This window comes from Polypterus senegalus, chromosome 1, assembly GCF_016835505.1.
Source record: "Polypterus senegalus isolate Bchr_013 chromosome 1, ASM1683550v1, whole genome shotgun sequence".
In the NCBI taxonomy this organism is placed as follows: Eukaryota; Metazoa; Chordata; class Cladistia; order Polypteriformes; family Polypteridae; genus Polypterus; species Polypterus senegalus.
In genome coordinates, this window is record NC_053154.1 from 148930769 (window position 1) to 148957568 (window position 26800).

A 26800-nucleotide genomic window follows, 5' to 3' on the forward strand; every position below is an offset into this window, starting at 1 on the left:
TTTGAAAAACTATAAAGGGTTGGGGGGAGCAATTAATGAGGTGAGGTTTGGAGGGTGTTGGTCATAAAGTCTTATTCATTATATGCACGTTCTTATTTTTAAGCCTGCATATGCTGGGTTCATGTCCAGATGTTTAATGGTGTTTTCATTGGATAGTCACGTTTCAGCCAGTTCTCTGGCACTTTAATTATTAGTTCACCCCACATCCACCTACCATCCTCTCCTTTTTTGCTATACTGTACATTACCTTGGATTCCTGTACGTCTAATCATTTTTCTGATAATGATTCCTGATAGGAGTTGAAAGCTTAGGAATAAATCTATTTTTAGATATGTGATTAATTTTCTTCCTTTTTGGATTTCCACCTACAAATATATATATATATATATATATATATATAGCTGCAAAGTATACTTTATGTATGTTTGTAAAATATAGGATGCATGAATACTATATACATAGTGCCTAAAATATTTTTACTACATCGTAACGTTCTTAAATAATCTGCGGAAAGACAAATTGCCTTCCATAATGTCATTTTTATGCAGAAGCCTTTTTGTAACAAGGTTTTGTAAATGGAGTTTTGCAAATGTGTATAGTGAAAAAATTTATCGTGTGCATGAAATACCACTGGGTCACTTTTATGAATTGTACTTTGCTCTTTATTTTTTGATAATGAGTGCACAAATGAGTAGCTTAGATACTTGACTCAAATTCTGAAAAGGGGGGTTGGCAGCTGGAGCTTTGAGTAATAGTATGCTTTATTCAAGAGATTAAGTAATGGTTTGCAATGGAAAGAAACTTTGACCAACTAAACAGAGCAAGTTGCAGAATTACATTAAATGTGTATGAGATAAGAAATACTTTTCATTATTTAGTAACATGAATCACCAGAATTAAATTCATTTTTCCAATGTTAAATTAACAAGTAGATTGTATAAAGGGCTTCTGTTTTCATATCTACACTTTAAGTAGGGCTGTGCGATATGACCAGAATCTTATATCCCGATATTTCATTTCATATCACGATATAGTACATTTTCTTTGTATTCAGTGAATAGTTTATATAATCACCAATCCTTTTTTTTTCATTTAAATTAAAAAAATCAAAAATGAGAAGTATTCAACTTGTAATCATTTCTGTTCTTTTATTTAGAACATTTGAGCAAATGTTTGACTTACATTAACATTTTATGTTTACATTCTATCAAATATAAAACACTTTTCAAAAACAAATTACTAAAGGCCCAATATAAAATACTGCTATATAAAATGCCTGACATAAACAAAATGTGAACTGTAGCAGCAATAACTCTCACAACATATATTAAATATAAAAGGATCAAAGCACTAACAACTAAACTATATAAGGCCAATAAACCCTTTAAACAAAATAAATACAAGTCTAACATTAACTGTCAAAGCCAAATGTAAACATTGTACTTCAAACTGTAGCAGCAATAAGGCTTACGAGAAAAATATATTAAATATATAATATTAAATATAATATTTTTTAGGCTACATTCTAGTAAAATGTTAATTTGCACATCGTAGTGTGGCAAATCTCTGTTAATTAGTTACAGCTGATTGCCCCGTGCGTGGGACTGGACGGCGCTAACGTGTTGATGCCGTCCAGCCCCAAGCACGGGGCGATCCGCGGTAACTCGTTAACGGAGATTTGCCGTGTTAATGCAGTTGTGGCGTAAATGTAATTTTAATAAGATTAACGCTGACAGCAAACGCTGCAGGGAAAATTATGCCTTAAGCAAATTATTTTGGTAGCAATTAATCTTCCAAGCTTTTAACATGCTCGTTTAAATAGTACCTTTACAACTGTAATATCCTACGTGGCCTGCCTCTCAGTTGTAAACTCTCTGCATGCTCGCTCACGTGCTTTTTGCGGAGGTGGTAGAAGAGGTTTGTCGTGTTGGAGTCTGTGGTAGCGATCGGTTTGCAGCATAATTTGCACAGTACCGTTTTCTGGTCCGTGTCAGACTCTTCAAATCCAAACCATCTCCATACTACAGAGGTAGCCCCTCGTTTAGGAACAAGGTCCTTCTGTGTGGAGCTACCTGGTGTCTTCATCAGCCATGCTAGTGTGTCTGCATCCACGTGGTGGCCATCAAAACAATGAAAAAAATATTGCCGTAAACAGTTTATTTTGCGACACCACGAAACAAACGATAGCGTAATGTGCAGCGATAGACGTTTTCATATTGTCATCCGATATATATCGTTATATCGAACAGCCCTAACTTTAAGTGTTAATTTAACATTTATGTTTTTGCTGTGCACAAAAACCATGTACAGGCAGCTGTTAATGTTCACACATATGCATTTGCTTCATGGTGTTGCTTCCTGCATCCTAATTCCACACAGTTTTAAGGTGAAAAAAAAAAACAAAAACTGTGATATATTTAAACCTATATTTTTTATTTTCATAATGTTTTGGGGGGGATCACTACAAACAGCAAAAATTCCAATGAACGCTTTGATAGCTTTTCTGTTTTATTTGGAAAACGTGTGTTATTTTTTTTTTTTTGGTCAGTTACAAGATTTTTCAGAATTACCAGTTTTTATAGTTTTGATTCTAACTATTTATAAACATTTATCAGACAGTCAGCACGTTAGAGCAGGCGGCAGCTAGTCTAACATTTTTTAAATTATTGGCAAATATCATTATTAGACACATTTCCTGATCATCGATGTGTAAAAAAAAAAAAAAAGGTTTTGACATGAAGCCTAGATACAATGAAAAAAACAGTTTTGGGTGAGGGGGAAAGGGTTGTTCGGTGGAATAGTCGGCTACTTGTACATTTACAAGACAAAAAGCGCTGACAGAGATGTGCTAAGGGTTTACGTTTTTTCGTAGGTTTTGGTAATTCTAGTGTTAATGCATAATCTGGGAATCAATCATTGCAGAGAATTGTGTTTATAAATACTGAGATAACCCACATCCTTGTATAATGCATACACCCCTCCAAATAACTGTTTAAAATAAAGAAAGAAATAAAAAATAAAACTTATAACTCACAGTTTAAATTCAGAATAAAACAGTACTTCAGGTTATTCAATATTGAATTATTGTTAATACTAAATAAAAGTTTAGTTTCAAGCTTATTCTATTTTTTATGTTTCCTCTGTTTTAAGTAAATATTTTATTTTTCTTTAAGATTCCAGATATTGTAGAAGACATTGACGGAGCACCAATTGAAGATGAACTTGATGGTGCACCTCTTGATGATGTCGACGGTGTTCCTATAGATGGATCAGCCATTGACGGAGCACCCATTGATGATTTAGATGGGATTCCCATAAAATCAATAGATGATGACCTGGATGGTGTACCTTGTTAGTTCTGATTTATTTTTCTTATTTTTGCTGAAAGTTTTGAAATGTCTTGAGTAACATAGCAAACAGCTGATGATATGTTTTGGAAACATAAGTCATTACGTGGATCAACAGATAAAAAAAAAAGAAAACATTGACTAATTTTTAAAAATGTTATTATTTTGGAAGTGAAAAATCTATTTGGCTAACCTTTGTGTGAACAAAGAGAGAATTAAAATACTCTTGTTGTTTTAAAACCTAATTTAGTAATGGAGTTGCCTGGGCAAACTAAGGAACCTGCATTTAAAATGGCCCCTTCTAAGTGGGAAGCAGTGGATGAATCAGAGCTTGAATCTCAGGGTAAGATTTTTCATGTCCCAGGATTATTCTTTATTTTCAATTCTTCAATTTTTTTTCATAAGTATTTTTATTTTAAGGAGAGGTTTAAAGTATATATAGATGTACACCTTAAAGCATAGAAATGGTTTATTTTGAAAAGTTTTTTTTTTTTTTTTTTTTGCGGTTTTAATGGATAAAGAAGGCAAGTGTTTGTCATACTACTGCATTTGTTTGCATTTAGGGTTCTTTTTTTTTATGCTTTCGATATACAAGTGGTTTATGGGATTTGCTCAGGTTCTCACAGAGCATCAAAGAGGAATTGAACTGGGCTAATCTTGTTGTTTGAAAGTCCCAGTACCACAGGCATTATGTCATACTTACCAGTAATTTCCTGCGGTATTTAAGGCGTCTTGTTCCTTTGCCATTTCAGCTGTTACAACATCAAAGTGGGAAGTATTTGACCAGCCTGAAGAGTCTGAAGAAGAGCAGAAAAAGTATGTTATTAGATTACTCTCATATTTTTCTTATAAATGTTTAATTATTATGTGTTCTATACTAGGTGTTGGTTTCCTGGTAATTTTTGTGTTTAGAGTTTTCAGTGCTCTTCACCTCTGAAGAGTAATATTCAATAGAAATGATGCGATTTAGAACTTGTACACTGATTATTTAATCGTGTAAAATGTAGTCTGAAGCAAGAGGTATAGTATACACATTTTGAGACAACCATGACAGAATCTTGCTTAAACCTGGATGGAAACAATTAGACAGCTGGCTGACTGTCATATTTTTAAAAAATCCAATGTCTCATGAAGGTGGCATCAAAGTAGTGACAGTTATTTTTAACTGCAAAGAGCAGTAGTGCTATTGTTAACTTGGTCCAACAGAGAGCAAGCTTTTGATTACAGTTAACCATCTATTGGCAGTGTCCTGGAAAAAAAACCTGTTAAACATATAAATTTGTGTTGTGTGTGCAGAAAGCACATTGCACATGTTAAAAATAAACCTAACCTGTTGCAAGGGAAAAATCTTTGGCATTTGAAGACATCAATGGACAAGTGGTAAATATGTTGTTCAGTTAAAATGACATTGTAGGAGTTGATGTTGGGTTGAAAAAATTAGTCATGAAAATATGAACAGCAAAATATGCACTTGAAGTAAACGGATGCATGCAGTCGAAGTACTGCTGTTAAGAGAGCTGATAAGGAGCAGCAACAGGAGATGCATATTTCAGTACCTGCGGCATTGTAACATGTTGTTTATTCTCACCCCACAATACTTATCTAAACACTATTTGCTGTTATACCATATAATGATGCAATTTTCAGAATGACAGAAAAATATCACAGCAGGCAGAAGTCCTTCTTGAACATGGAGCAGAGTAACGTGTGTGTGTGTGTGTGTGTGTGTGTGTGTGTCCTCCGTTGCAGCGCACATTGCAATGTACAAATTAGTTATTAGTCTTCATTTAGCTTGTGCAACTGACCTCCTGAATTGATAGACAATTTTATCTTATTTTCTCTCAGCATATTATTTTGTTCAGTTTCTTTTTGGCTCTTCCTGAAACCTTGGTTCTGTAAACTTCATGAACTGGAGGAATTGGGGGAGGATATTTTTATGAAGATGCTGTGTGGGTGTAGCCTTTGTGGTGCAGAATTTCGCCACTGTCCACTACAGACTTTTTAATGGGTTGTCCCTAGATGTGTATTCTCATTTGAGAATTAAGTATGGACTTGCAAGACTATATAAAATGAGGAGACTAGAAACAGAATTTAACATCAACATGGATTAGAGTGATATGTTGAAAGAGCAGCAGTTGAAGACTCTATAAACAAATGCACAAAGATTTAATTGGAATGTTGGTACTTCACTGACATATAAAAAAAGACTTTGGTTTTATTGGAATGTTTATCATGTAATGTTCAAGTAAAATTATCTCAACAGGGAGGAAGAGGAAAGTGAAGATGAAGAGGATACAAGAAGTTCACATTCAGAAGAGCAACAGCTTTATTCAAATCCTATAAAAGATGATTTGTCTGAATCTAAATCTGTCAAGTATTCAGAAATGAGTGAGGAAAAGCGGGCAAAGCTGCGAGAAATTGAAGTATGTATACTTGAGGAAAATCATGAATTTTATATCAGTAAATTAATAAATGAGAAAGTATTGTGTAATGTCTAAATTATGTAAATTTACTGTGCTCTGAAAAATGTCTTTATATAACAATACTCTGTGCAGAATGTTCAGTTTCTTTAATTACTGTTATGGACAGGATTATTAACCTAAATATCATTCTCAGCTGCTGCTGACCATGAAATGTTTGCTTTATAGAGTGTTTCATATTCATTACTAATTTTTCAAAATGTTTCTTTCTAGTTGAAAGTTATGAAGTTCCAGGATGAATTAGAATCTGGAAAAAGACCAAAAAAACCTGGACAGAGTATTCAGGAACAAATAGAACACTACCGTGACAAGTTATTGCAAAGGGTTTGTGAACAGGTTTCAGAGACATTTGTTTTTGTGATTTCTGAATCCTTTTTTAGTGCATTTTATTTCTGTCTGAACTGTATCACAGGTTAAAAGGCAAAGAGAATAGCATACTAACCTCTTTACCAAATATGTTTTCACCATGCCAGAGAGCAACCATGTGATTTAAAATAATTTCATTATCATCAGTTTTTTCAAACAGCAGTTTCATGCTTTTTTAAGTGTTGTTATTTTTTGACTTAAATCTATGAATGAATTAATGAGCACATTTTAAAAGTAAGGTAATGTTTTCATTTTTCTGACTTGTTTTTACAATTGTGGTCAGAAGATGGTGCTAGTAGTTTAAGATGAATAAGTGTAAAATATTAAATTAGTCTTAATTCTTTTAATTAATTTTGCTTCTAAAGTAAAAATATGTGAACTGAACTGTGCTTTAAAATGGACAGTACATTAAATCTCATGAGACTGTTATTAAATAGACTAAATCAGGTGAATATAAAGTTGCACTGTTCAAACACTAGCACTACTTTTAAAAAGCAATGAAGGAAAATCATTTCTTCAGTTAAATCATTCAGGCTTAATTTTGCATTTTGCTAGTAAAGTGGTTTACAAAGCACTATAGATTCATAACACTATATTCTAACCAAATACTGTCACATAGTGAAGTTATGTTTCTTTTTTAGGAAAAAGAAAAGGAAATGGAGAGAGAAAAAGATCGGGACAAAAAAGACAAAGACAAAATAGAGCCTCGTTCTAAAGAAAAGAAGGAAAAAGATGAAACACCAACACGAAAGGAAAGGTTAGTTGCTACTCTGAGATTTAACAATTGATAAACAGCCCCACACAACTTTTTTATATCAAGTGTAGAGAGGCTGTAGTTTTGCATGAGGCTATATGATTTGAACCCTAAAACCATGTAAACTTGGGGCCAGCCATTTAACTTTCCCTCTGCGTGTGACAGAATGAGACCTGTTGATTATAATCAGTTTATAACAGAGCTGAAAACATTAACCTTGCTTTTTGTAGCTTTGCCCATTGAGTGGTGAAACAACAAAGCATTCTTTTCTGTACTATTTAGCAAGATGCCTCACTGACACACTTGTATGAACTATTAGAATTTTCTTAAATTTTTTAATTTAGACTGTTTCATCAGTTTTTGATAATTGTGTGATATAGTGCTTTGTGGCACACTTAACTCTAGTGTGAGAATGTTAGGCTCTTAGTTTTCTTTTTATAAAAGAATGTTAGATCTACATTTAAGTTGAGCATTTTGGCTGTTTATTGCTAAAAGGATGAAACTACTTGATATGAAATGTGTATTTTAAAATGAAGTGTCCTGGCATGATGCAACCTAGATATATTAAGTCCTTATTGAACTTTGTGTATATTATATTTGAATATGTTACATTTTGAATTGGTAGAGTTGAACTGAATCTTACCTTTTTTTTTTTGCTACTAAGGACACAGTATTCAATGTTTTTTGCAAATGGTCATTTTGTCTCCAAACATTCTTTAAAACAGAGAAGCCAGCTGATTTTCATGCTGTTTTATGAGTTGAAAGGAGTACGTCATGGGGCTGTAAAGTGGCAACATTTTGTTTGTTATTAGCATGTATAAGTAATAATTCCAGTGTAGTGATGGCTGAGAAAAAAAAATAATCTCATGTTTTCATGCAGAACAGAGATAAAAAGATTTGGGGGATAAAAGGTTGAGCAGAAATCAATGGTGGTCTGTGTTGCAGAACAGTAAACAATATCAAAAAGTCCTTAAAAAAAACTCTCATTACTTGTATTCTGTAATCCACAAACTTCAAACAAAAGGTTGAAGTTCAGTTCAACAGGCTCTGATTTGACCTTGCAGTTGCCCAAGTAGGTTTGTAAAGTCTCATTAAGTGTGCTTCAACTATGCAATGCCCATAACACCTGACACTTTGACATCTTCATAAGAATTTCCTGGTAACTTGCCTGAGAAGTGTGGTTTGCCACTGTGTGAGTACTTTACCATTTTCAGTTACAGTGTTTACTGAGAAGCTGGTGAAATTTTGATGTTGGGTTATTCAAAAGAGAACATTTTTCACTTGATTATTGCAGTACTCCTTTTATTTAATATTAGTAAACTTTTGATAAACTATAAAGTTTATCCCATGTACAGCGCTTGCAGTAAAGGCTCACTTGAAGTATGCTAACTATTCATTAAAATGTGTTAGTGTGTTTAAAAAAGGTCTATATGAAAGATGGTTTATAGCATGCAGAGGTTGAAGATAACATCTGCTGGATTTTGAGTAATTTTTTTTGCTTTAACACATACATTTTAATTTTTAATGTTGCCATTTTAAGAGCACTACGTTTACACAGTCAAGAACTGTACAATGTGTCTTCAAATCTTTAAACTACTGCAGGTTTTCTTGTTAGTTTTAAAACCTGTTTGTTAGATCTTTTCTGCAACTAATAAAAATAACGCTTACAAATATTTCTTCATTGCAAAGACATTCTGACCATTTCACATGTAAGGACACAATATACCAGGGATGTTCAACTCTGATCCTGGAGTACCTCAGTGACTACAGGTTTTACTTTGATAGGTCACTTTCTTAATCAGTGACCAATTCCTGCTGCTCTTTGAATTTGCCCTTCATTTTATTTGACTTGCTTTTTGAGACTTGGACAACTCAGTTGGTTTTTTTTGTATTTTTTCTCCCCCTTAACTTGCAACCAAACAGAAATGTGATGCAAAATGACTGAAACTCCAACCAATTTCACTTAAATCCATTTCTTGTTTGGAAGCTGATTCTTGTTAATTAAACCTGTTGCCATGGCTTGTTGATGCTCTCATTTTTCCACAGCATGCACTATTAAAATGTTATGTGGACCAGAGTAGATTGGTATTTCTAAGAACTTCACCTTTCTTTATTTTTCAGTATTATATAATAGACATTGGTTAGATGGTCATCAGTTGGCTCACTGTTCTTCTTAATATTGTTTGATTTTTATCTAATTAAAGAAACAAGCAATTCTTAAAAAGCAACTCAATTAAAATGAAGGTGGATTAGTTGATTAGCATCAAAATTGGCCACTAATTAAGAAAATGAATGGAATGAAAACCTGCAGCTACTGTAGCCCTAAGTTGGAGACCCTATAACACACAATAATATATTTTTTATTTTTATTACTGTCTGTAAGCTGTTATAAAGATTGATTACATGTTTTACCTATTTGTTTTTGCCAACACATCCTGATCTTGTGAAACTTTTTATCGGGGAAATGTTCAGTGAGCCTGTGACTCAAATTCAGTCAGGCTGTTATAGTTGCTTTTCAATTGACTCTCACATTTTAAAAAGTTGCTATGTATATTTTTATGTTTTGATGTTTAATTGTTTATTATACTGGCCTGACAATAGTTTTTATTAAAGTTATGCTGCAAAATAAATGTCAATGCATTTATACAGCTGGCACCTGGTCAATTCAAATGTCAGGCAGAATTTGAAGATTTTTTTTCTGTAAATATTGGCAAAAGAATTAGTCTGAAGAAGTATTTTCAGATATTTCCCTTCCAGATATGTTATTTAGACAGCAGAAGCTTTCAAATTTGCACAAGCTACTTTTTCCATGTTCTCCTTAGCCAATAACTGTGGACGACAGTATCAACTCCAAGTGGTGGTGTTTAAATTTCTCAGAGTATCAGGCTTTAGCACAGGTTATGGATCATTTTATTTTGTTTCAGTGCACTATAAGTTCCTGTAATATGTATTGATCTGGTTTTATAGCACATAGAGACTGAAATAATTCACCTTTGTCAAAGAAAGTAGACTGGCTTTTCATGGATATTGTAGTGGAAGCCAATATAGTTTTAAATCTACAGGGTTATTGCATTTTTTTTTTAAATCATATTTTACTCAGAGAGGTTACTAACACCTCTAATACATTTAATTTCTTCCTTTAACTTTTTTTTCTGCCAACTATAAATTAGTCCAGTTGTAGAACATATATATTAGAACGTACCTATGAATGGACCTACTGTCTTTGTTGATATAAGAAGTCTTCCATAGCCCATTAAGAATATTACTGATTACAGTCTGTAGAGCTAAAACTTAAAAAAAAGTTTTTCAAAGCCATTTTCCTAAGGGAAAGCTCCTCCACATAAAGATATGAAATGGAGAACTGAGTCTTTTCTCACCCTCTCTTGCTCTGACCTGTTCCCATGGAGCAATCCCATGTTAATTAGGCTTATTGGGGCAAAAAAGTAACTGAATACCATTTGACACTACATATGTCAATAGTTTCTGTTAGACACGTATTTAAGCTGTGTCTATGCTCCAAGAATGGTTCTTATGCTGTCTTAAATCTAATGAAAGCAGCTGCAGATTTATTTCAGCATCTCTGATAGCCCCTAAACCAAGCCAGAAAGAGACCCTCAGGAAAGTGAGATATGATAGATTTTTAAATGCCAATTACTGATTTGTACATATCAAATCTTCAGGTGCCTCCAGAAATTCGGTTTGCATGTTTTTTCTTTAATTTTTTCCTGTCCTGTACACAACAGTAAGACGCTGCACCAGTCTTTACATTTCATGTATAAAATGTTTTGCTTCAGAATCACAATCTGTTTATTTCTTCATTGTTACCCCCTTCTCAGTGTTTAACCAGTGTTTCCCAAATTCATTCCTGGGGGCACACTGTGGCTGCAGGTTTTTGTTCCAACCAGATTCCTAATCAGTGACAACACCTGATAATACTGCTCTCATTTAATTAGCTTTTATTTTGTTTTGTTCTACATTCAGAAAAGCACAGCAGCATGATTTCTTACATTTATAAGACATTTAGAAATATTTGTGCTTTTGCTATAGATTTAAATGCTTAACTCTTGTTAATTTAATTATTTTGCCTTTTCTCTGTGCAGTTTTTCCCCTTCGTTGTATCTTCTTAATGACTATTAAAAATGAGCAGAGCAGACACGCTGGCAAACACCACTGAAAAATCAAAGGCTGCAAATACTTTAGCATCAGACCCACTCATTAAATAATGGATTAATTAAACAATTAGAAACCTAGAAAAGTAGAATGAAAATCAAGATTAAAATACTGTTAAAAAGAAAAAAATACATTATTCCCATATAACTGCTTGGTACATTTTAATATTATATATTTACCAAAGTTAGTTTTCTAATTTTGATATTGTTCCCAAAACATAGAACTTGGGAAATAACACATCACTTAATTAGCCCAGCAGTCCAATTAAAAACAAGCTGGTTGGAACAAAAACCTGCAGCCACAGTGTACCCCCAGAACCAAGGTTGGGAAACACTGGTTTAACAATGAAGACAGCAAACTGCGTCTTTACTTGCCTACATTTGTAAGATTTTAATCATGACTACTGGACTTCAGTGCATTGCTAAAGACTGGCATTTTTCATTAATTGACCTGCATAGTACAGAGTTGAACAAAGCATGTTGCTTTACCTTCACCTGTTTTGTTCAGTCTTCGCATTTATAAATATAATTTGTTCATTTAATTATCAAAAGTTAATGCTTTGTGAGAAGTATTTTCAGTACAGCTTTGTTCATTTCTGTGAGAAGGTTGATCTGGTATTTTTTTTCTTTCACAATCATTTGACTAATACAAAAATAATCTTCCTTCTGATAAATTAATCCTGTAATTTCGCCCTAGCAAGAAACGAAAGGTTTGTGCAGTAGAATTTAAAGTGGAATTAACTAAGATATGTTCTATATTTATTTATTTTATTTATTTATTTATTTATTTTAAGTGTCAGAAATTTTTGGTTCCAGAACATACAACTGTTAAGTTATGTGAGAGTGTTTTTGCTGCTTTTGAATGCTAGTATATTAAACTGACATATCTTCAGTACAGTTTCTGACTATATCTATTCTGTCTCTTCTTGCATCACTTAAATATTTGTTTACATTTTCATTGTCCTATCAAAATGCACATAAATTGTTTGTACATGTTTTAGAAAACGTCGGCACAGTGGTTCTGTAAGTCCTGCACGCAGCGGTAGGAGAGGAAAGTCCCCATCTCCACGGTCTGAGCGCTCTGAGAGATCACATGTAAAAGAAAATTCTCGATCCAGATCTTCCCATAAAGATTCTCCTAGAGATACCAGCAAAAAATCAAAAAGGTAAAATTATTCAGCTTCTTTAAATTAAACCAATGTTTGGACTTTTTGGGTTAGTTTTAGATGTGTCTGCCTTTTTTCTCAATTTGTTTTTTCTTTTTTTATGGATTTTAATTAAAAGCAAATAACAATCCATATTATCAAACCTAAAACCAAAATTCAGCCCCCACCCAAAATAAAGAGAGGAGAACCAGCCAACAAAACAAATCTTTGAAAGCAGTAAGGAAGAAATAGTATTCTTTTCTCCGATATAGAAGCTTATTCTAGAATGTTATTGATTAGTTCCTGCCATATTTTTAACACTAGAATTAGCAGTAGCACTCAGTGCGGATTTGACATCATAGACCAGATGGTGCATACTAATTCAGTGTGAGCAGGAACACTCAAGAATAAAACTGAATTTAAAAAAAAAAAAAAAAATTCACATCCACAATCATTTGCAGTCACGCACACCACTCACACCCATGTCAACAGTTTCCCCAATCTCATTCACGCAGAAGATCTGACACAGTTTTCAAATAAACAGCTGGTATAACTAAACACGTTTGTCTGAGGGTTGTGGGAGCGTGAATGTGACTGAGAGAATAAAACTGAAAAAAACACTAATTTTTACAAGTATTATAAATTTACACCGGCTGTTAGAGATGCAAATCAAATGTATGTTTTTATTGTATAATATTAACAATAAAAGCTGCTCACTACTTAAAACTGTAAATTTGAGAGGCAGCCAGTATCAAACCGGTGACCTCTTGATTACAAGTCAGCAGTTCTTCCTGCTGCACCACACAAGCTATCGTATTAATAGCTTACCCTAACTGGCTTTTTTTCTTTCTTTCGGTTATATTCTTGAATAAAAGCGCACTTGTTTTATTATACCTTTTGTATTATTATTATTGTTGTTGTTGTTTTTTTTGTTATACCTTTTGTTAAAGTGTTTATTTGATATTTGGACTTCAGGCTTCACACATTATTCATTTCATGTCTACATTTTGTAATTTACTGCTAAAACATGTAAAACTGACCTGTTTTAATGATGTGTTTAGATTATTATTGTAGACACCAACACATGAAATGTATGTATTCCAAATGACGATATATTATTTACTCTCTACAACTCCCGGCACTTCACTCCCAAGATAAACATTGAGAATTGAGCTGCAGCAGAGGGTGGAGGGTCGGTATAGCAGGTTGTTTGCTGCTTGTACTGATCGACACATTTACAACACAAAAGACGCTGACGGAGAAGTGCAAAGGGATTCAAGGTGGGCCGGGATTACAAGTTTTTTCGTAGGCTTCAGTAATTCTATTGTTAAAAGGTTTTGGATAGATCCTGTGAATGAGAATTTGATTTTTTCCAATTCCAAATTGTATAGGATATCCGATACCCACTGACATATAAGTGTTAGGGTGTGATTCTTGCAGTTGAACAAGGCACTGTATGTCTACATGCTAGTAGTGAAGTAAAGGCAATTTCGATTTGTTTGTCCTTCTCCACTTTAATTCCATCTGGGAGTACACCAAACACACCTGTTAATGGGTTAGGAGTGTTTGTGGCACCAAGGCTATCTGATAGGCATTCAAAGATTTTTGTCCAAAACAATGTACATTTAGCTCAAAACATGTGGCCCAGTGAGGCTGAAGCTAGATTGCCACCTTCACAATTTTGAATAGAAATAAATGCAAATTGTAGAAGATTTTAAGTTGAATGTTTGAGTGCTTTGTGCATATATATGGACTTGGAGTGTATTCTGTGCATGGCTGCCTTCCTCTTCTTTTCTGAAATATTAAGTGAAAGATCCTTTCCCCATTGTACCCTGGAATCTTTGAAAAAGAAGGGACTTTAAAATATCTTTATATATTATAGAAATGCTATCTATGTCTTCAGTATTTCTTCTGGAATCGAAATTGTTAGAAGATGAGAAAAATTGGGCAGGTTCCTTTTGGCAAAGTTTCTAGCTTGAAAGTTGTGGAAAAATTGTGTTGATGGGAAGTTAAGTTTGAAGCTTAATTGGTCGTAGGATGCAAAAACATTATCTATGTACAAGTCTCTAATTGCTTTAATGCCAGACATTAAATACTGTGTGTGTTTGAGAGGGTAGGAAAAAAACAGTCATGTAAAGGTACAACAGATTAAAGTTTCTCAGTCTTAGAGTTCTTCCTATTTGGTTCCATATTCTGAGTGAATGATGGGCAATTGGATTATTAGTCTATTAGCGATAGTTTGTATTTACTGGAGCACAGAGCAGTGAATAATAAGGAAGTACTGCAAGATTTTAATTCTGTTGTAGGCCAGACTTGTGTTTGTTCATCAGTTTGTGTTGAAGTACATACTGTAGGTTTTTATGACCTGTATATTTGCCGTCCAGTAATAGGATTGAAAGTGCTATGCACCCTTCTGCATTAGGTCATTGTAGAGTCACCCTTTGGATTTATGGATGTTTTGAATTCCAAATAAATAAGGGTATGATTGAGTCCAATTTCTTAAAAAAAGATTTGTTAATGTATATGGGAATGGTTTAAAAGAGAAAAAGAAGCTTGGGAATAATATTCATCTTAACAGTGTTGATTCTCCCTGCTAATGTGAAATGGAGGGTAGACCATCTGTTTACATCTTTTTAAATTTTTTTTCTTGCAGACAGCAAAATTTTGCTGAAAAAGACCTTGATATTTACCCCTATATATTTAATTTAATTTAATTTAATTGGTCTGCTAAGATAAATGGGAAAGTGTCCAGTCTAATATTGTGTGCTAGAGAGTGTTAAAAAAACTATATATATATAAAATTCTTTTCGCGTTTGAAACGGAAATTATTTATGACCAAAGAACATATTATAATGCATTCGCTCACTTGCGTTTGAAATGGAAATTACGTATGACCACAACAGTCAGGTTACACAGAGAAAGTGAGACAGAAGCAGATAGAGAGAGAAGGCTCGCTGATCAACGTATACGACAATCACAATTGAGGGCCTCACAAACACCCGAACAATGTGCTGAACAGAATCGAATTCGATGACTGCAGTATTCACAGGCTACCACGTCATACAGGCGTCAGGGTCTATATATGAAGGGATTCAATTATAACATTGAAAAAGATTATTGCCTACATCCAGAAGTTACAATAGGAGAAATGGACACCATGTGTGAGTACTGCCAAGTACAGAGGGTTAAATTTGAATCACGTGGGATATGTTGTTCAGATGGCAAGGTGAAATTAACACCTTTAAGCCATCCACCTGAACCGTTGTTGTCGCTTATTTCTGGCGCAAATCCACATTCAACTCATTTTCTAAAGAACATTACGAAATACAATTCGTGTTTTCAGATGACATCGTTTGGCACCACGGCTGTTACCGAGGATTCTGGCTTTATGCCGACATTTAACATGCGGGGGCAAATCTATCATAGAATTGGGTCATTTATGCCGTTGCCTCATGAGAGCCACAAATTTTTCCCTTCCACTCAGTGAGCGAAGCCACTGGGTAATCTGTTAGTAAATAAGTAAAATCTCAAACTTAATCATTTTCATTTTCACTGAATGGAGATTAGAGCCTTCCCTGGCTGCAAAGCATAAACATCCAAGGGGCAGTGTTCAAGCCCTTTAAAGGGCCCACTTACACACACAGTCATGCTCATACTTGGACATTTCAAAATTACCAGTTAACTAAACCTCCAGATATTTGGGATATGATAGGAAGACCAGAGTATTTGGAGAAGAACCCACATAGACATGAGGAGAACATGTCAGCTTCACACAACAGCAAATAGATGTGGGATTCAAACCAAATGTGCTAGATCCATGAGGCAGCAGCGCTATCCATTATGCCACCAATGCCATCAACCTATCCACGTGAACTGGTATAGATGAGAGTAAAATGGATCTGTTTGCCTTTTTGTGTTGTAAATGAACTAAAATGAGAGTATCTGTAAAGCAAAGTCAACATTCATAATGTATGGATTTACTCTTGATTGTATTAGATTCCCTTCTTTCAAAGAATTGTCAATTGGATGATCATGGAGATGTTATGAATTATATTGAGCTTGATTTTAGACTAAATATGAGTAATACAATAGAGTAAGTACCTTGTGAAAGAAGTATACACACCCATAGTCAAATCTTTAGTTTTACTGAACCAGTTGTACACTGGTGTTTTGTGGTATTTATTTTAATGTGGCACTTATATGTTAGTGAAAAGTTTAACAAAAATTAAACATGTTTAATTTAAGTATTGAGTTCTGGGATCTCTTTACACCGGCTTCCACCAAGGAGATCATTAATAGTCATCCTTTGTGAATAAAACCTCCACTTTTAAGTGGTCCTTCTTCAAAGTTATGAATCCAAAGGAAAATGATCTCAAAAGAGCATTCCAAAGAAACTAGAGTTAAAATAGTCCAAATATCTTATTTAGGAAAATGGTGCAAAACAATATCCAAGTGTGCAGGTGTCCCAGTGAACACTGTACGTCCAATTATCAGAATGAGGAAGCAACATCAAACCACTTAGACACCGCTGGTTTCCCTGAGGTCCTTCTGCACAGACAAGAAAAATACTTGTAAGAGGAGGAACCAAGAGGTCAACAATCACTAACAGACAACACTGGAAAAACGTTTACCATAATTTAATGGCTCAATGAATGGCAGCTAGGTTGTGTATTCTTTAACTGTCAAAAACAGAAGTGTAGAAACCCATACTGCTTTATATCAGTAAAATTCTGTCTTCGTTAACATTAAACTATTTTAGTCAAAAGGCATTTTACAAAAATTTCAGGAAATGGAATGTTTAAATATTTTAATGTTAAGTCAGAAGTAATTCAACACTCTCCAACATGAACATCTTTTGACTAAGTATAAAATATCAATTTATAACATACTTTTTGTTCATGTATCCATTCATTAAAATATAGCATAGGTGTTTAGTGATACGAATTAGCATTTTTCGATACAATATGAGAAGAAACTGATGTCAAAGATTTTAGAGTTGGCAGTAACATTTTTTTCCCTCTAACATTCTTTGTGAATCTATGGCATTATAATGGTTACTGTGAAAATGTACAATTCATGTATTTTTATGAGTTTTTTGTGTTGTACAGAGCTTGATAAGCTGAGATTAAAGGTATACACACAGGTCCATGGGATCTTTTTTGTCATTTGTACAGAGTTTAAGTGAAATTCTTTCTTAATAACATGTCACTACTCTATCAACATTGGCCTGTATAGGAGGGTGGAACAAAAGAAGCTATTACTGAGAAAAAAAGGAAAATGCTTAAAAAAAAAATGAGGGCATTTTGTGTTGTAGTGTGTGAAAAGGTATTGTAATCAGATCAGATTTTGTCCAAGTTTCAATTAGATGTGTGGTGCAAATATGGCACGGCCTACCCCTCCAAAACACCCTGTGTACAAGTGAAGTATGGCTGTGGTAATGTTATGCTGTGGGGTTGATTTCCATCAATAGGATGTGAACTTTCAACAAGAGTTTTTCTTGTATCAGGAAAGTGATTGCAAACATAATGTCAAAATAACCCTGGTATGGCTCAATGACAAAATGTTGAATGTCCTACATTGGCCCAGTCAAAGTTCTGATCTGAGTCCGATTGAAAGTCTGTGGCACTATTTAAAAAAATTGGCACACAAGCAAAATCTTGCCAACCTGAGCCAAATCAGCTTGGAAGAATGGGAAAAGGTAACACCCAGACAGTGTGCAAAGCTGGTACATACTTATGATAAAGTGTAAGGTGTTTGTACAAAATTTGAACTTCAGACTTTATACAAAGGAGTTGTGAAATTAGAAGGTAAGGAAGGAATCAAAATGTGTTCAGCATGAGCCCTCGTTAAGTCCACATGTCTTGATGTGTACCTGCAAACCTAATACTTCCCTTAGTTTCAAATTAAGATTGTTAACAACATAAAGCAGTGATAATTTTGAGTTTAAGTTCTTTGGAATAAAAAAAAAAATCACTGCACAGTTTATTTGGTAAAATTACAGAACTGGCCAAGATCTGAATATTTTTGCTAGGCATTCTGTTTAATAAATTGGATCCAAGTCTTTTAAAGCAAGTTTGACTAAGTAAAAACATTTACATGCCAGAATAGAAAGTAATTGCATGTCAGTATTGCTACTAAATTTGTACTTGTTTCTTCATACTCTTATTTAGGTCGCCATCAGCTTCTAGGACACCGAAGAGGTCGCGAAGGTCACGTTCAAGAACACCTAAAAAGTCCGGCAAAAAATCCAGGTCCAGCTCTAGGTCTCCACATCGGTCTCACAAAAAATCAAAAAAAAATAAACACTGACAACAGTTCCCATTTTAACGGGGTTGTTAAAATGGGAATTGCAGGGTTTTTTTTTTTTGTTTGTTTTTTTTTGGTTTTCTTTTTTTTTTTTTTTCCTTATTTTTCATGTGCCTGAGCAAACTGTAAAGACATAATAAAGCATTCCAGATTCTTTCCCCCTCAGTTTGTGAATGCATGTATATTCATGCTGTGTAATGTCATCTGTAGAGCCATCACTGTTTTATATTGTAAAATAAGATTACATTGTGTTTGATTTTCAACACCACTTAGAATAATTTGCATTTGTTAGGGATCAAATTTGTGTAACTGTTCTACCTACAGTAGTGCTATATTTTCAAAATTGTCAGAATTTTTTTTGTAGCTCTGACATTGTCATTTGAAATAAAATCTTTAAAAATACTTCTTTGTCACCTTTATTGTGCATTTACAATTAAAGGGGGTACAACTATTTACTATCCTACGCCATTTATGGCATTTTCTAGCATAATGTTACAGAATTATTAGCACTTAAGTACTAGTGTTTTTAAAAGTCTTAGGTCTTGTTTAATGCATTTTGACCATTTTCTTTGTGTAATGTTATACATAAACTGTCTTCTGTCATTTATATTTGCACCAGTGGAACCTGAGGCAGATTTAAACATATGCCAAAGAAAAGCCTCCCAAATGTATTTACGGTGGGATGCAAAAGTTTGGGCAACCTTGTTAATAGTCATTTTCCTGTATGAATCGTTGGTTGTTACGATAAAAAATGTCAGTTAAATATATCATATAGGAGACACACACAGTGATATTTGAGAAGTGAAATGAAGTTTATTGGATTTACAGAAAGTGTGCAATAATTGTTCAAACAAAATCAGGCAGGTGCATACATTTGGGCACCGTTGTCATTTTATTGATTCCAAAACTTTTAGAACTAATTATTGGAACTCAAATTGGCTTGGTAAGCTCAGTGACCCCTGACCTACATACACAGGTGAATCCTATAATGAGAAAGAGTATTTAAGGGGGTCAATTGTAAGTTTCCCTCCTCCTTTAATTTTCTCTAAAGAGTAGCAACATGGGGCTCACAAAACAACTCTCAAATGACCTGAAGACAAAGATTGTTCACCATCATGGTTTAGGGGAAGGATACAGAAAGCTGTCCCAGAGATTTAAGCTGTCTGTTTCCACAGTTAGGAACATATTGAGGAAATGGAAGACCACAGGCTTAGTTCAAGTTAAGGCTCGAAGTGACAGTGGAAGAAAGATTTCGGATAGACAGAAGCAACGAATGGTGAGAACAGTCAGAGTCAACCCACAGACCAGCACCAAAGATCTACAACAACATCTTGCAGAAGATGGAGTCACTGTGCATCGTTCAACCATTAGGCGCACTTTACACAAGGAGATGCTGTATGCGAGAGTGATGCAGAGGAAGCCTTTTCTCCACCCACAGCACAAACAGAGCCGCTTGAGGTATGCTGAAGCACATTTGGACAAGCCAGCTTCATTTTGGATTAAGGTGCTGTGGACTGATGAAACTAAAATTGAGTTATTTGGGCATAACAAGGGGCGTTATGCATGGAGGAAAAAGAACACAGCATTCCAAGAAAAACACCTGCTACCTACGGTAAGATATGGTGGTGGTTCCATCATGCTGTGGCCAGTGCAGGGACTGGGAATCTTGTCAAAGTTGAGGGACGCATGGATTCCACTCAGTATCAGCAGATTCTGGAGACCAATGTCCAGGAATCAGTGACAAAGCTGAAGCTGTGCCGGGGCTGGATCTTTCAACAAGGCAACGGCCCGAAACACTGCTCAAAATCCACTAAGGCATTCATGCAGAGGAACAAGTACAACATTCTGGAATGGCCATGTCAGTCTCCAGACCTGAATATAATTGAAAATCTGTGGTGTGAGTTAAAGAGAGCTGTCCATGCTCGGAAGCCTTCATACCTGAATGAACTAGAGATGTTTTGTAAAGAGGAATGGTCCACAATACCTTCAACCACAATCCAGACTCTCATTGGAACCTACAGGAAGTGTTTAGAGGCTGTAATTTCTGCAAAAGGCGGATCTACTAAATATTGATTTCATTTCTTTTTTGTGGTGCCAAAATGTATGCACCTGCCTGATTTTGTTTCAACAATTATTGCACACTTTCTGTAAATCCAATAAACTTCATTTCACTTCTTAAATATCACTGTGTGTGTCTCCTATACAGGGAGTGCAGAATTATTAGGCAAGTTGTATTTTTGAGGATTAATTTTAATATGGAACAAACACAGTGCTATCAGTCAATCCAAAATGTTAATAAACCTGAAACCTGAATGTTTCACAACGGAAATGTGAGTGTGAACATCATCAGGGGAATACATATGTGTGCACAATTATTAGGCAACTATTAGTGTGCAGATTTATTATGCAACTAAAGGAAAAATGAACATTTTCCCATCTCACTTGTTTATTTTCATCTGTTATAGTGAGAATAATAAACAAACACCTCAAAATTTACAAATGAACATCTCTGACATTTCAAAAAAAATAAATCAATCAATCAATGACCAATATAGCCACCCTTCTTTCCAATAACAGTCATAAGCCTTTCCATTCATGGAGTCTGTCAGTTTCTTGATCTGTTGACGATCAGCTTTTTGTGGAGCAGTGACTACAGCCTCCCAGACACTCTTCAGAGAGGTGTATTGTTTTTCTCCCCGTAAATCTAGCGCTTAAGAAGTGCCCACAAGTTCTCGATAGGGTTTAGGTCAGATGAGGAAGGGGCCATGTCATTATTCCTTCATCTTTAAGGCCTTTACTGGCTGGCCACGCAGTGGAGAACTTCGATGCAAGTGATGGAGCATTGGCCTGCATAAAAATCATGGTCTTTTTCCTGTATCACTGTTTGAAGAAAGTGTCTTCAAAAACTGGCAGTAGGTTTGGGAGTTGATTTTGAGTTCATCTTCAATGCAAAAGGTCCAACTAGCTCATCTTTAAAAATACCAGCTCATACCAGTACCCCACCTCCACGTTGGAGTGGAGCTCTGTGCTCATTACTGATCCACAGGTCCATCCATCTGGTCCATCAAGAGTCACTCTCATCTCATCGGTCCATAAAACCTTTGAAAAAAATCTGTCTTCAGATATTTCTTGGCCCAGTTTTGACGTTTCAACTTATGTTTCTTGTTCAGTGGTGGTTGGGTTTCAGCCCTCCTTACCTTGGCCATGTCTTTGAGCACTGAACACCTTGTACTTCTGGGCACTCCAGGTAGGTTGCAGCTCTGGAATATGAAAGTGCTGGAGGATAATGGGTTCCTGGTAGCTTCACGTTTGATTCTTGTCAAATCTTTGGCAGCTAATTTGCGTCTTTTGTTCTCAACACGTTTCTTGCGACCCTGTTGATTATTTGCAACAAAATGTTTGATGGTTCTGTGATCACACACCAATATCTTAGCAATTCTAAAAGTGCTGCATCCCTCTGAAAGACTTTTTACAATTTTTGACTTTTCAGAGTCAGTTAAATCTCTTTTTTGGCCCATTTTGCCCGAGGAAAACTAGCTGCCTAATAATTCTGCACACCTTGATATAGGGTGTTGATCTCCTTAGGCCACACCCTCCCTCATTACACAAATACACATCACCTGACGTGCTTAAATCCAATAAGCATTCAAGTTAATACAGCTTGGAGTTGGAATATACGCATTAAAAATGATGATATGGTCAAAATACTCACTTGCCTAATAATTGTGCACACAGTGTATGATATATTTAACTGACATTTTTTATCGTAACAACCAACGATTTATACAGGAAAATAATGACTATTAACAAGGTTGCCCAAACTTTTGCATCCCACTGTGTGTGTGTATATATATATATGTATATGTATGTGTATATGTATATGTATGTGTGTATATATATGTATATGTATGTGTATATGTATATGTATGTGTGTATATATATATATATATATGTGTGTGTGTGTATACACACACACTCACCTAAAGGATTATTAGGAACTCCTGTTCAATTTCTCATTAATGCAATTATCTAATCAACCAATCACATGGCAGTTGCTTCAATGTATTTAGGGGTGTGGTCCTGGTCAAGACAATCTCCTGAACTCCAAACTGAATGTCAGAATGGGAAAGAAAGGTGATTTAAGCAATTTTGAGCGTGGCATGGTTGTTGGTGCCAGACGGGCCGGTCTGAGTATTTCACAATGTTACTGGGATTTTCACGCACAACCATTTCTAGGGTTTACAAAGAATGGTGTGAAAAGGGAAAAACATCCAGTATATGGCAGTCCTGTGGGCGAAAATGCCTTGTTGATGCTAGAGGTCAGAGGAGAATGGGCCGACTGATTCAAGCTGATAGAAGAGCAACTTTGACTGAAATAACCATTCGTTACAACCGAGGTATGCAGCAAAGCATTTGTGAAGCCACAACACGCACAACCTTGAGGCGGATGGGCTACAACAGCAGAAGACCCCACCGGGTACCACTCATCTCCACCACAAATAGGAAAAAGAGGCTACAATTTGCACGAGCTCACCAAAATTGGACAGTTGAAGACTGGAAAAATGCTGCTTGGTCTGATGAGTCTCGATTTCTGTTGAGACATTCAAATGGTAGAGTCAGAATTTGGCGTAAACAGAATGAGAACATGGATCTATCATGCCTTGTTACCACTGTGCAGGCTGGTGGTGGTGGTGTAATGGTGTAGGGGATGTTTTCTTGGCACATTTTAGGCCCCTTGGTGCCAATTGGGCATCGTTTAAATGCCACGGGCTGCCTGAGCATTGTTTCTGACCATGTCCATCCCTTCATGACCACCATGTACCCATCCTCTGATGGCTACTTCCAGCAGCATAATGCACCATGTCACAAAGCTCGAATCATTTCAAATTGATTTCTTGAACATGACAATGAGTTCACTGTACTAAAATGGCCCCCACAGTCACCAGATCTCAACCCAATAGAGCATCTTTGGGATGTGGTAGAATGGGAGCTTCGAGCCCTGGATGTGCATCCCACAAATCTCCATCAACTGCAAGATGCTATCCTATCAATATGGGCCAACATTTCTAAAGAATGCTTTCAGCACCTTGTTGAATCAATGCCACGTAGAATTAAGGCAGTTCTGAAGGCGAAAGGGGGTCAAACACCGTATTAGTGTTCCTAATAATCCTTTAGGTGAGTGTATATATGTATAAATGTATATGTATGTCTGTATGTATATGTATGTATTTTTATATATATATATGTGTGTGTATATATATATATATATATATATATATATATATATATATGTGTATGTCTGTGTGATTGTGTGTGTGTATATACAGTGGTGTGAAAAACTATTTGCCCCCTTCCTGATTTCTTATTCTTTTGCATGTTTGTCACACAAAATGTTTCTGATCATCAAACACATTTAACCATTAGTCAAATATAACACAAGTAAACACAAAATGCAGTTTTTAAATGATGGTTTTATTATTTAGGGAGAAAAAATCCAAAACATGGCCCTGTGTGAAAAAGTAATTGCCCCTGAACCTAATAACTGGTTGGGCCAGCCTTAGCAGCAATAACTGCAATCAAGCGTTTGCGATAACTTGCAATGAGTCTTTTACAGCTCTGGAGGAATTTTGGCCCACTCATCTTTGCAGAATTGTTGTAATTCAGCTTTATTTGAGGGTTTTCTAGCATGAACCGCCTTTTTAAGGTCATGCCATAGCATCTCAATTGGATTCAGGTCAGGACTTTGACTAGGCCACTCCAAAGTCTTCATTTTGTTTTTCTTCAGCCATTCAGAGGTGGATTTGCTGGTGTGTTTTGGGTCATTGTCCTGTTGCAGCACCCAAGATCTCTTCAGCTTGAGTTGACGAACAGATGGCGGACATTCTCCTTCAGGATTTTTGGTAGACAGTAGAATTCATGGTTCCATCTATCACAGCAAGCCTTCCAGGTCCTGAAGCAGCAAAACAACCCCAGACCATCACACTACCACCACCATATTTTACTGTTGGTATGATGTTCTTTTCTGAAATGCTGTGTTCCTTTTACGCCAGATGTAACGGGACATTTGCTTTCCAAAAAGTTCAACTTTTGTCTCATCAGTCCACAAGGTATTTTCCCAAAAGTCTTGGCAATCATTGAGATATTTCTTAGCAAAATTGAGACGAGCCCTAATGTTCTTTTGCTTAACAGTGGTTTGCGTCTTGGAAATCTGCCATGCAGGCCGTTTTTGCTCAGTCTCTTTCTTATGGTGGAGTCGTGAAAACTGACCTTAATTGAGGCAAGTGAGGCCTGCAGTTCTTTAGACGTTGTCCTGGGGTCTTTGTGACCTCTCGGATGAGTCGTCTCTGCGCTCTTGGGGTAATTTTGGTCGGCGGCCACTCCTGGGAAGGTTCACCACTGTTCCATGTTTTTTCCATTTGTGGATAATGGCTCTCACTGTGGTTCACTGGAGTCCCAAAGCTTTAGAAATGGCTTTATAACCTTTACCAGACTGATAGATCTCAATTACTTCTGTTCTCATTTGTTCCTGAATTTCTTTGGATCTTGGCATGATGTCTAGCTTTTGAGGTGCTTTTGGTCTACTTCTCTGTGTCAGGCAGCTCCTATTTAAGTGATTTCTTGATTGAAACAGGTGTGGCAGTAATCAGGCCTGGGGTGGCTACGAAATTGAACTCTGGTGTGATACACCACAGTTAGGTTATTTTTTAACAAGGGGGCAATTACTTTTTCACACAGGGCCATGTAGGTTTGGATTTTTTTTTCTCCATAAATAATAAAAACCATCATTTAAAAACTGCATTTTGTGTTTACTTGTGTTATATTTGACTAAAGGTTAAATGTGTTTGATGATCAGAAACATTTTGTGTGACAAACATGCAAAAGAATAAGAAATTAGGAATGTGGCAAATAGTTTTTCACACCACTGTATATATATGTATATATGTGTGTATGTATATATGTATATATATGTATATATGTGTGTATATATCTATACTAATAAAAGGCAAAGCCCTCACTGACTCACTCACTCACTCACTCATCACTAATTCTCCAACTTCCCGTGTAGGTAGAAGACTGAAATTTGGCAGGTTCATTCCTTACAGCTTACTTACAAAAGTTGGGCAGGTTTCATTTCAAAATTCTATGCGTAATGGTCATAACTTGAACCTATTTTTCTCCATATACTGTAGTGGATTTTAGCTCGATCGCCGTGGGGGGCGGAGGTGCGTGTCACATCATCAAGCCTCCCACGTAATCACGTGAACTGACTGTGAATGCATTACGTAGAAAAGAAGGAAGAACTCCCAAAGAGCACTGAAGAAAAACGCATACAAGCTTACTCATAAGTGCAGCTACTGCGGAAACAAAGCATGGTGTAAACCGTAAGTTTAAATTAAGTTTATGGACACGCTCCTGCTGCCATTTGTCATGCCTTCCTCTGAATGTATTCCTCGCATCACTATTATACCCTCTGATCTCCCATTTCAATTCAAATGCCTCAAATTTCCAGTAAGACTCTGCTTCACGATGACAATTAATAAGTCTCAGGGACACACCCTACAAAAGGTTGCCATTGATTTGAGGCAACATTGCTTTTCTCCTGGACAAAACTATATTTAGCATCCTCTTCCGCTTATCCGAGGTCGGGTCGCGGGGGTAGCAGCTTAAGCAGAGAGGCCCAGACTTCCCTCTCCCGGCCACTTCTTCCAGCTCTTCGGGAGAATCCCAGGCTCCCAGGCCAGCCGGAAGACATAGTCCCTCCAGCGTGTCCTGGGTGTTCCCCGGGGCCTCCTCCCGGTTGGACATGCCCGGAACACCTCACCAGGGAGGCGTCCAGGAGGCATCCTGATCAGATGCCCGAACCACCTCATCTGACTCCTCTCGATGCGGAGGAGCAGTGGCTCTACTCTGAGCCCCTCCCAGATGACTGAGCTTCTCACCCTATCTTTAAGGGAAAGCCCAGACACCCTGCGGAGGAAACTCATTTCAGCCGCTTGTATTCGCGATCTCGTTCTTTCGGTCACTACCCATAGCTCATTAACCATAGGTGAGGGTAGGAGCGTAGATCGACTGGTAAATTGAGAGCTTTGCCTTACGGCTCAGCTCCTTTTTCACCACGACAGACCGATGCAGAGCCCGCATCACTGCGGATGCCGCACCGATCGCCTGTCGATCTCACGCTCCATTCTTCCCTCACTCGTGAACAAGACCCCGAGATACTTGAACTCCTCCA

At 36.1% G+C, this 26800-nt stretch overlaps 1 protein-coding gene across 3 annotated transcripts in view; it reads left to right on the forward strand.

Annotated features, from left to right (window-relative positions):
- LOC120533551 (U2 snRNP-associated SURP domain containing) overlaps window positions 1–18783 on the forward strand; it is an 88202-nt gene extending 69419 nt beyond the window's left edge. For 2 of the 3 annotated variants that reach the window (XM_039760486.1, XM_039760488.1), the window contains exons 19-26: window positions 3174–3351; window positions 3598–3690; window positions 4100–4163; window positions 5611–5770; window positions 6041–6163; window positions 6835–6950; window positions 12118–12282; window positions 18432–18783. In XM_039760486.1, the coding sequence (XP_039616420.1) occupies window positions 3174–3351; window positions 3598–3690; window positions 4100–4163; window positions 5611–5770; window positions 6041–6163; window positions 6835–6950; window positions 12118–12282; window positions 18432–18570 (1038 nt within the window). In that variant the 3' untranslated portion in view covers window positions 18571–18783. The remainder of the gene's footprint in view (window positions 1–3173; window positions 3352–3597; window positions 3691–4099; window positions 4164–5610; window positions 5771–6040; window positions 6164–6834; window positions 6951–12117; window positions 12283–18431) is intronic. The other variant, XM_039760497.1, reaches the window with a different exon arrangement.
- Window positions 18784–26800: the final 8017 nt, after the last annotated feature.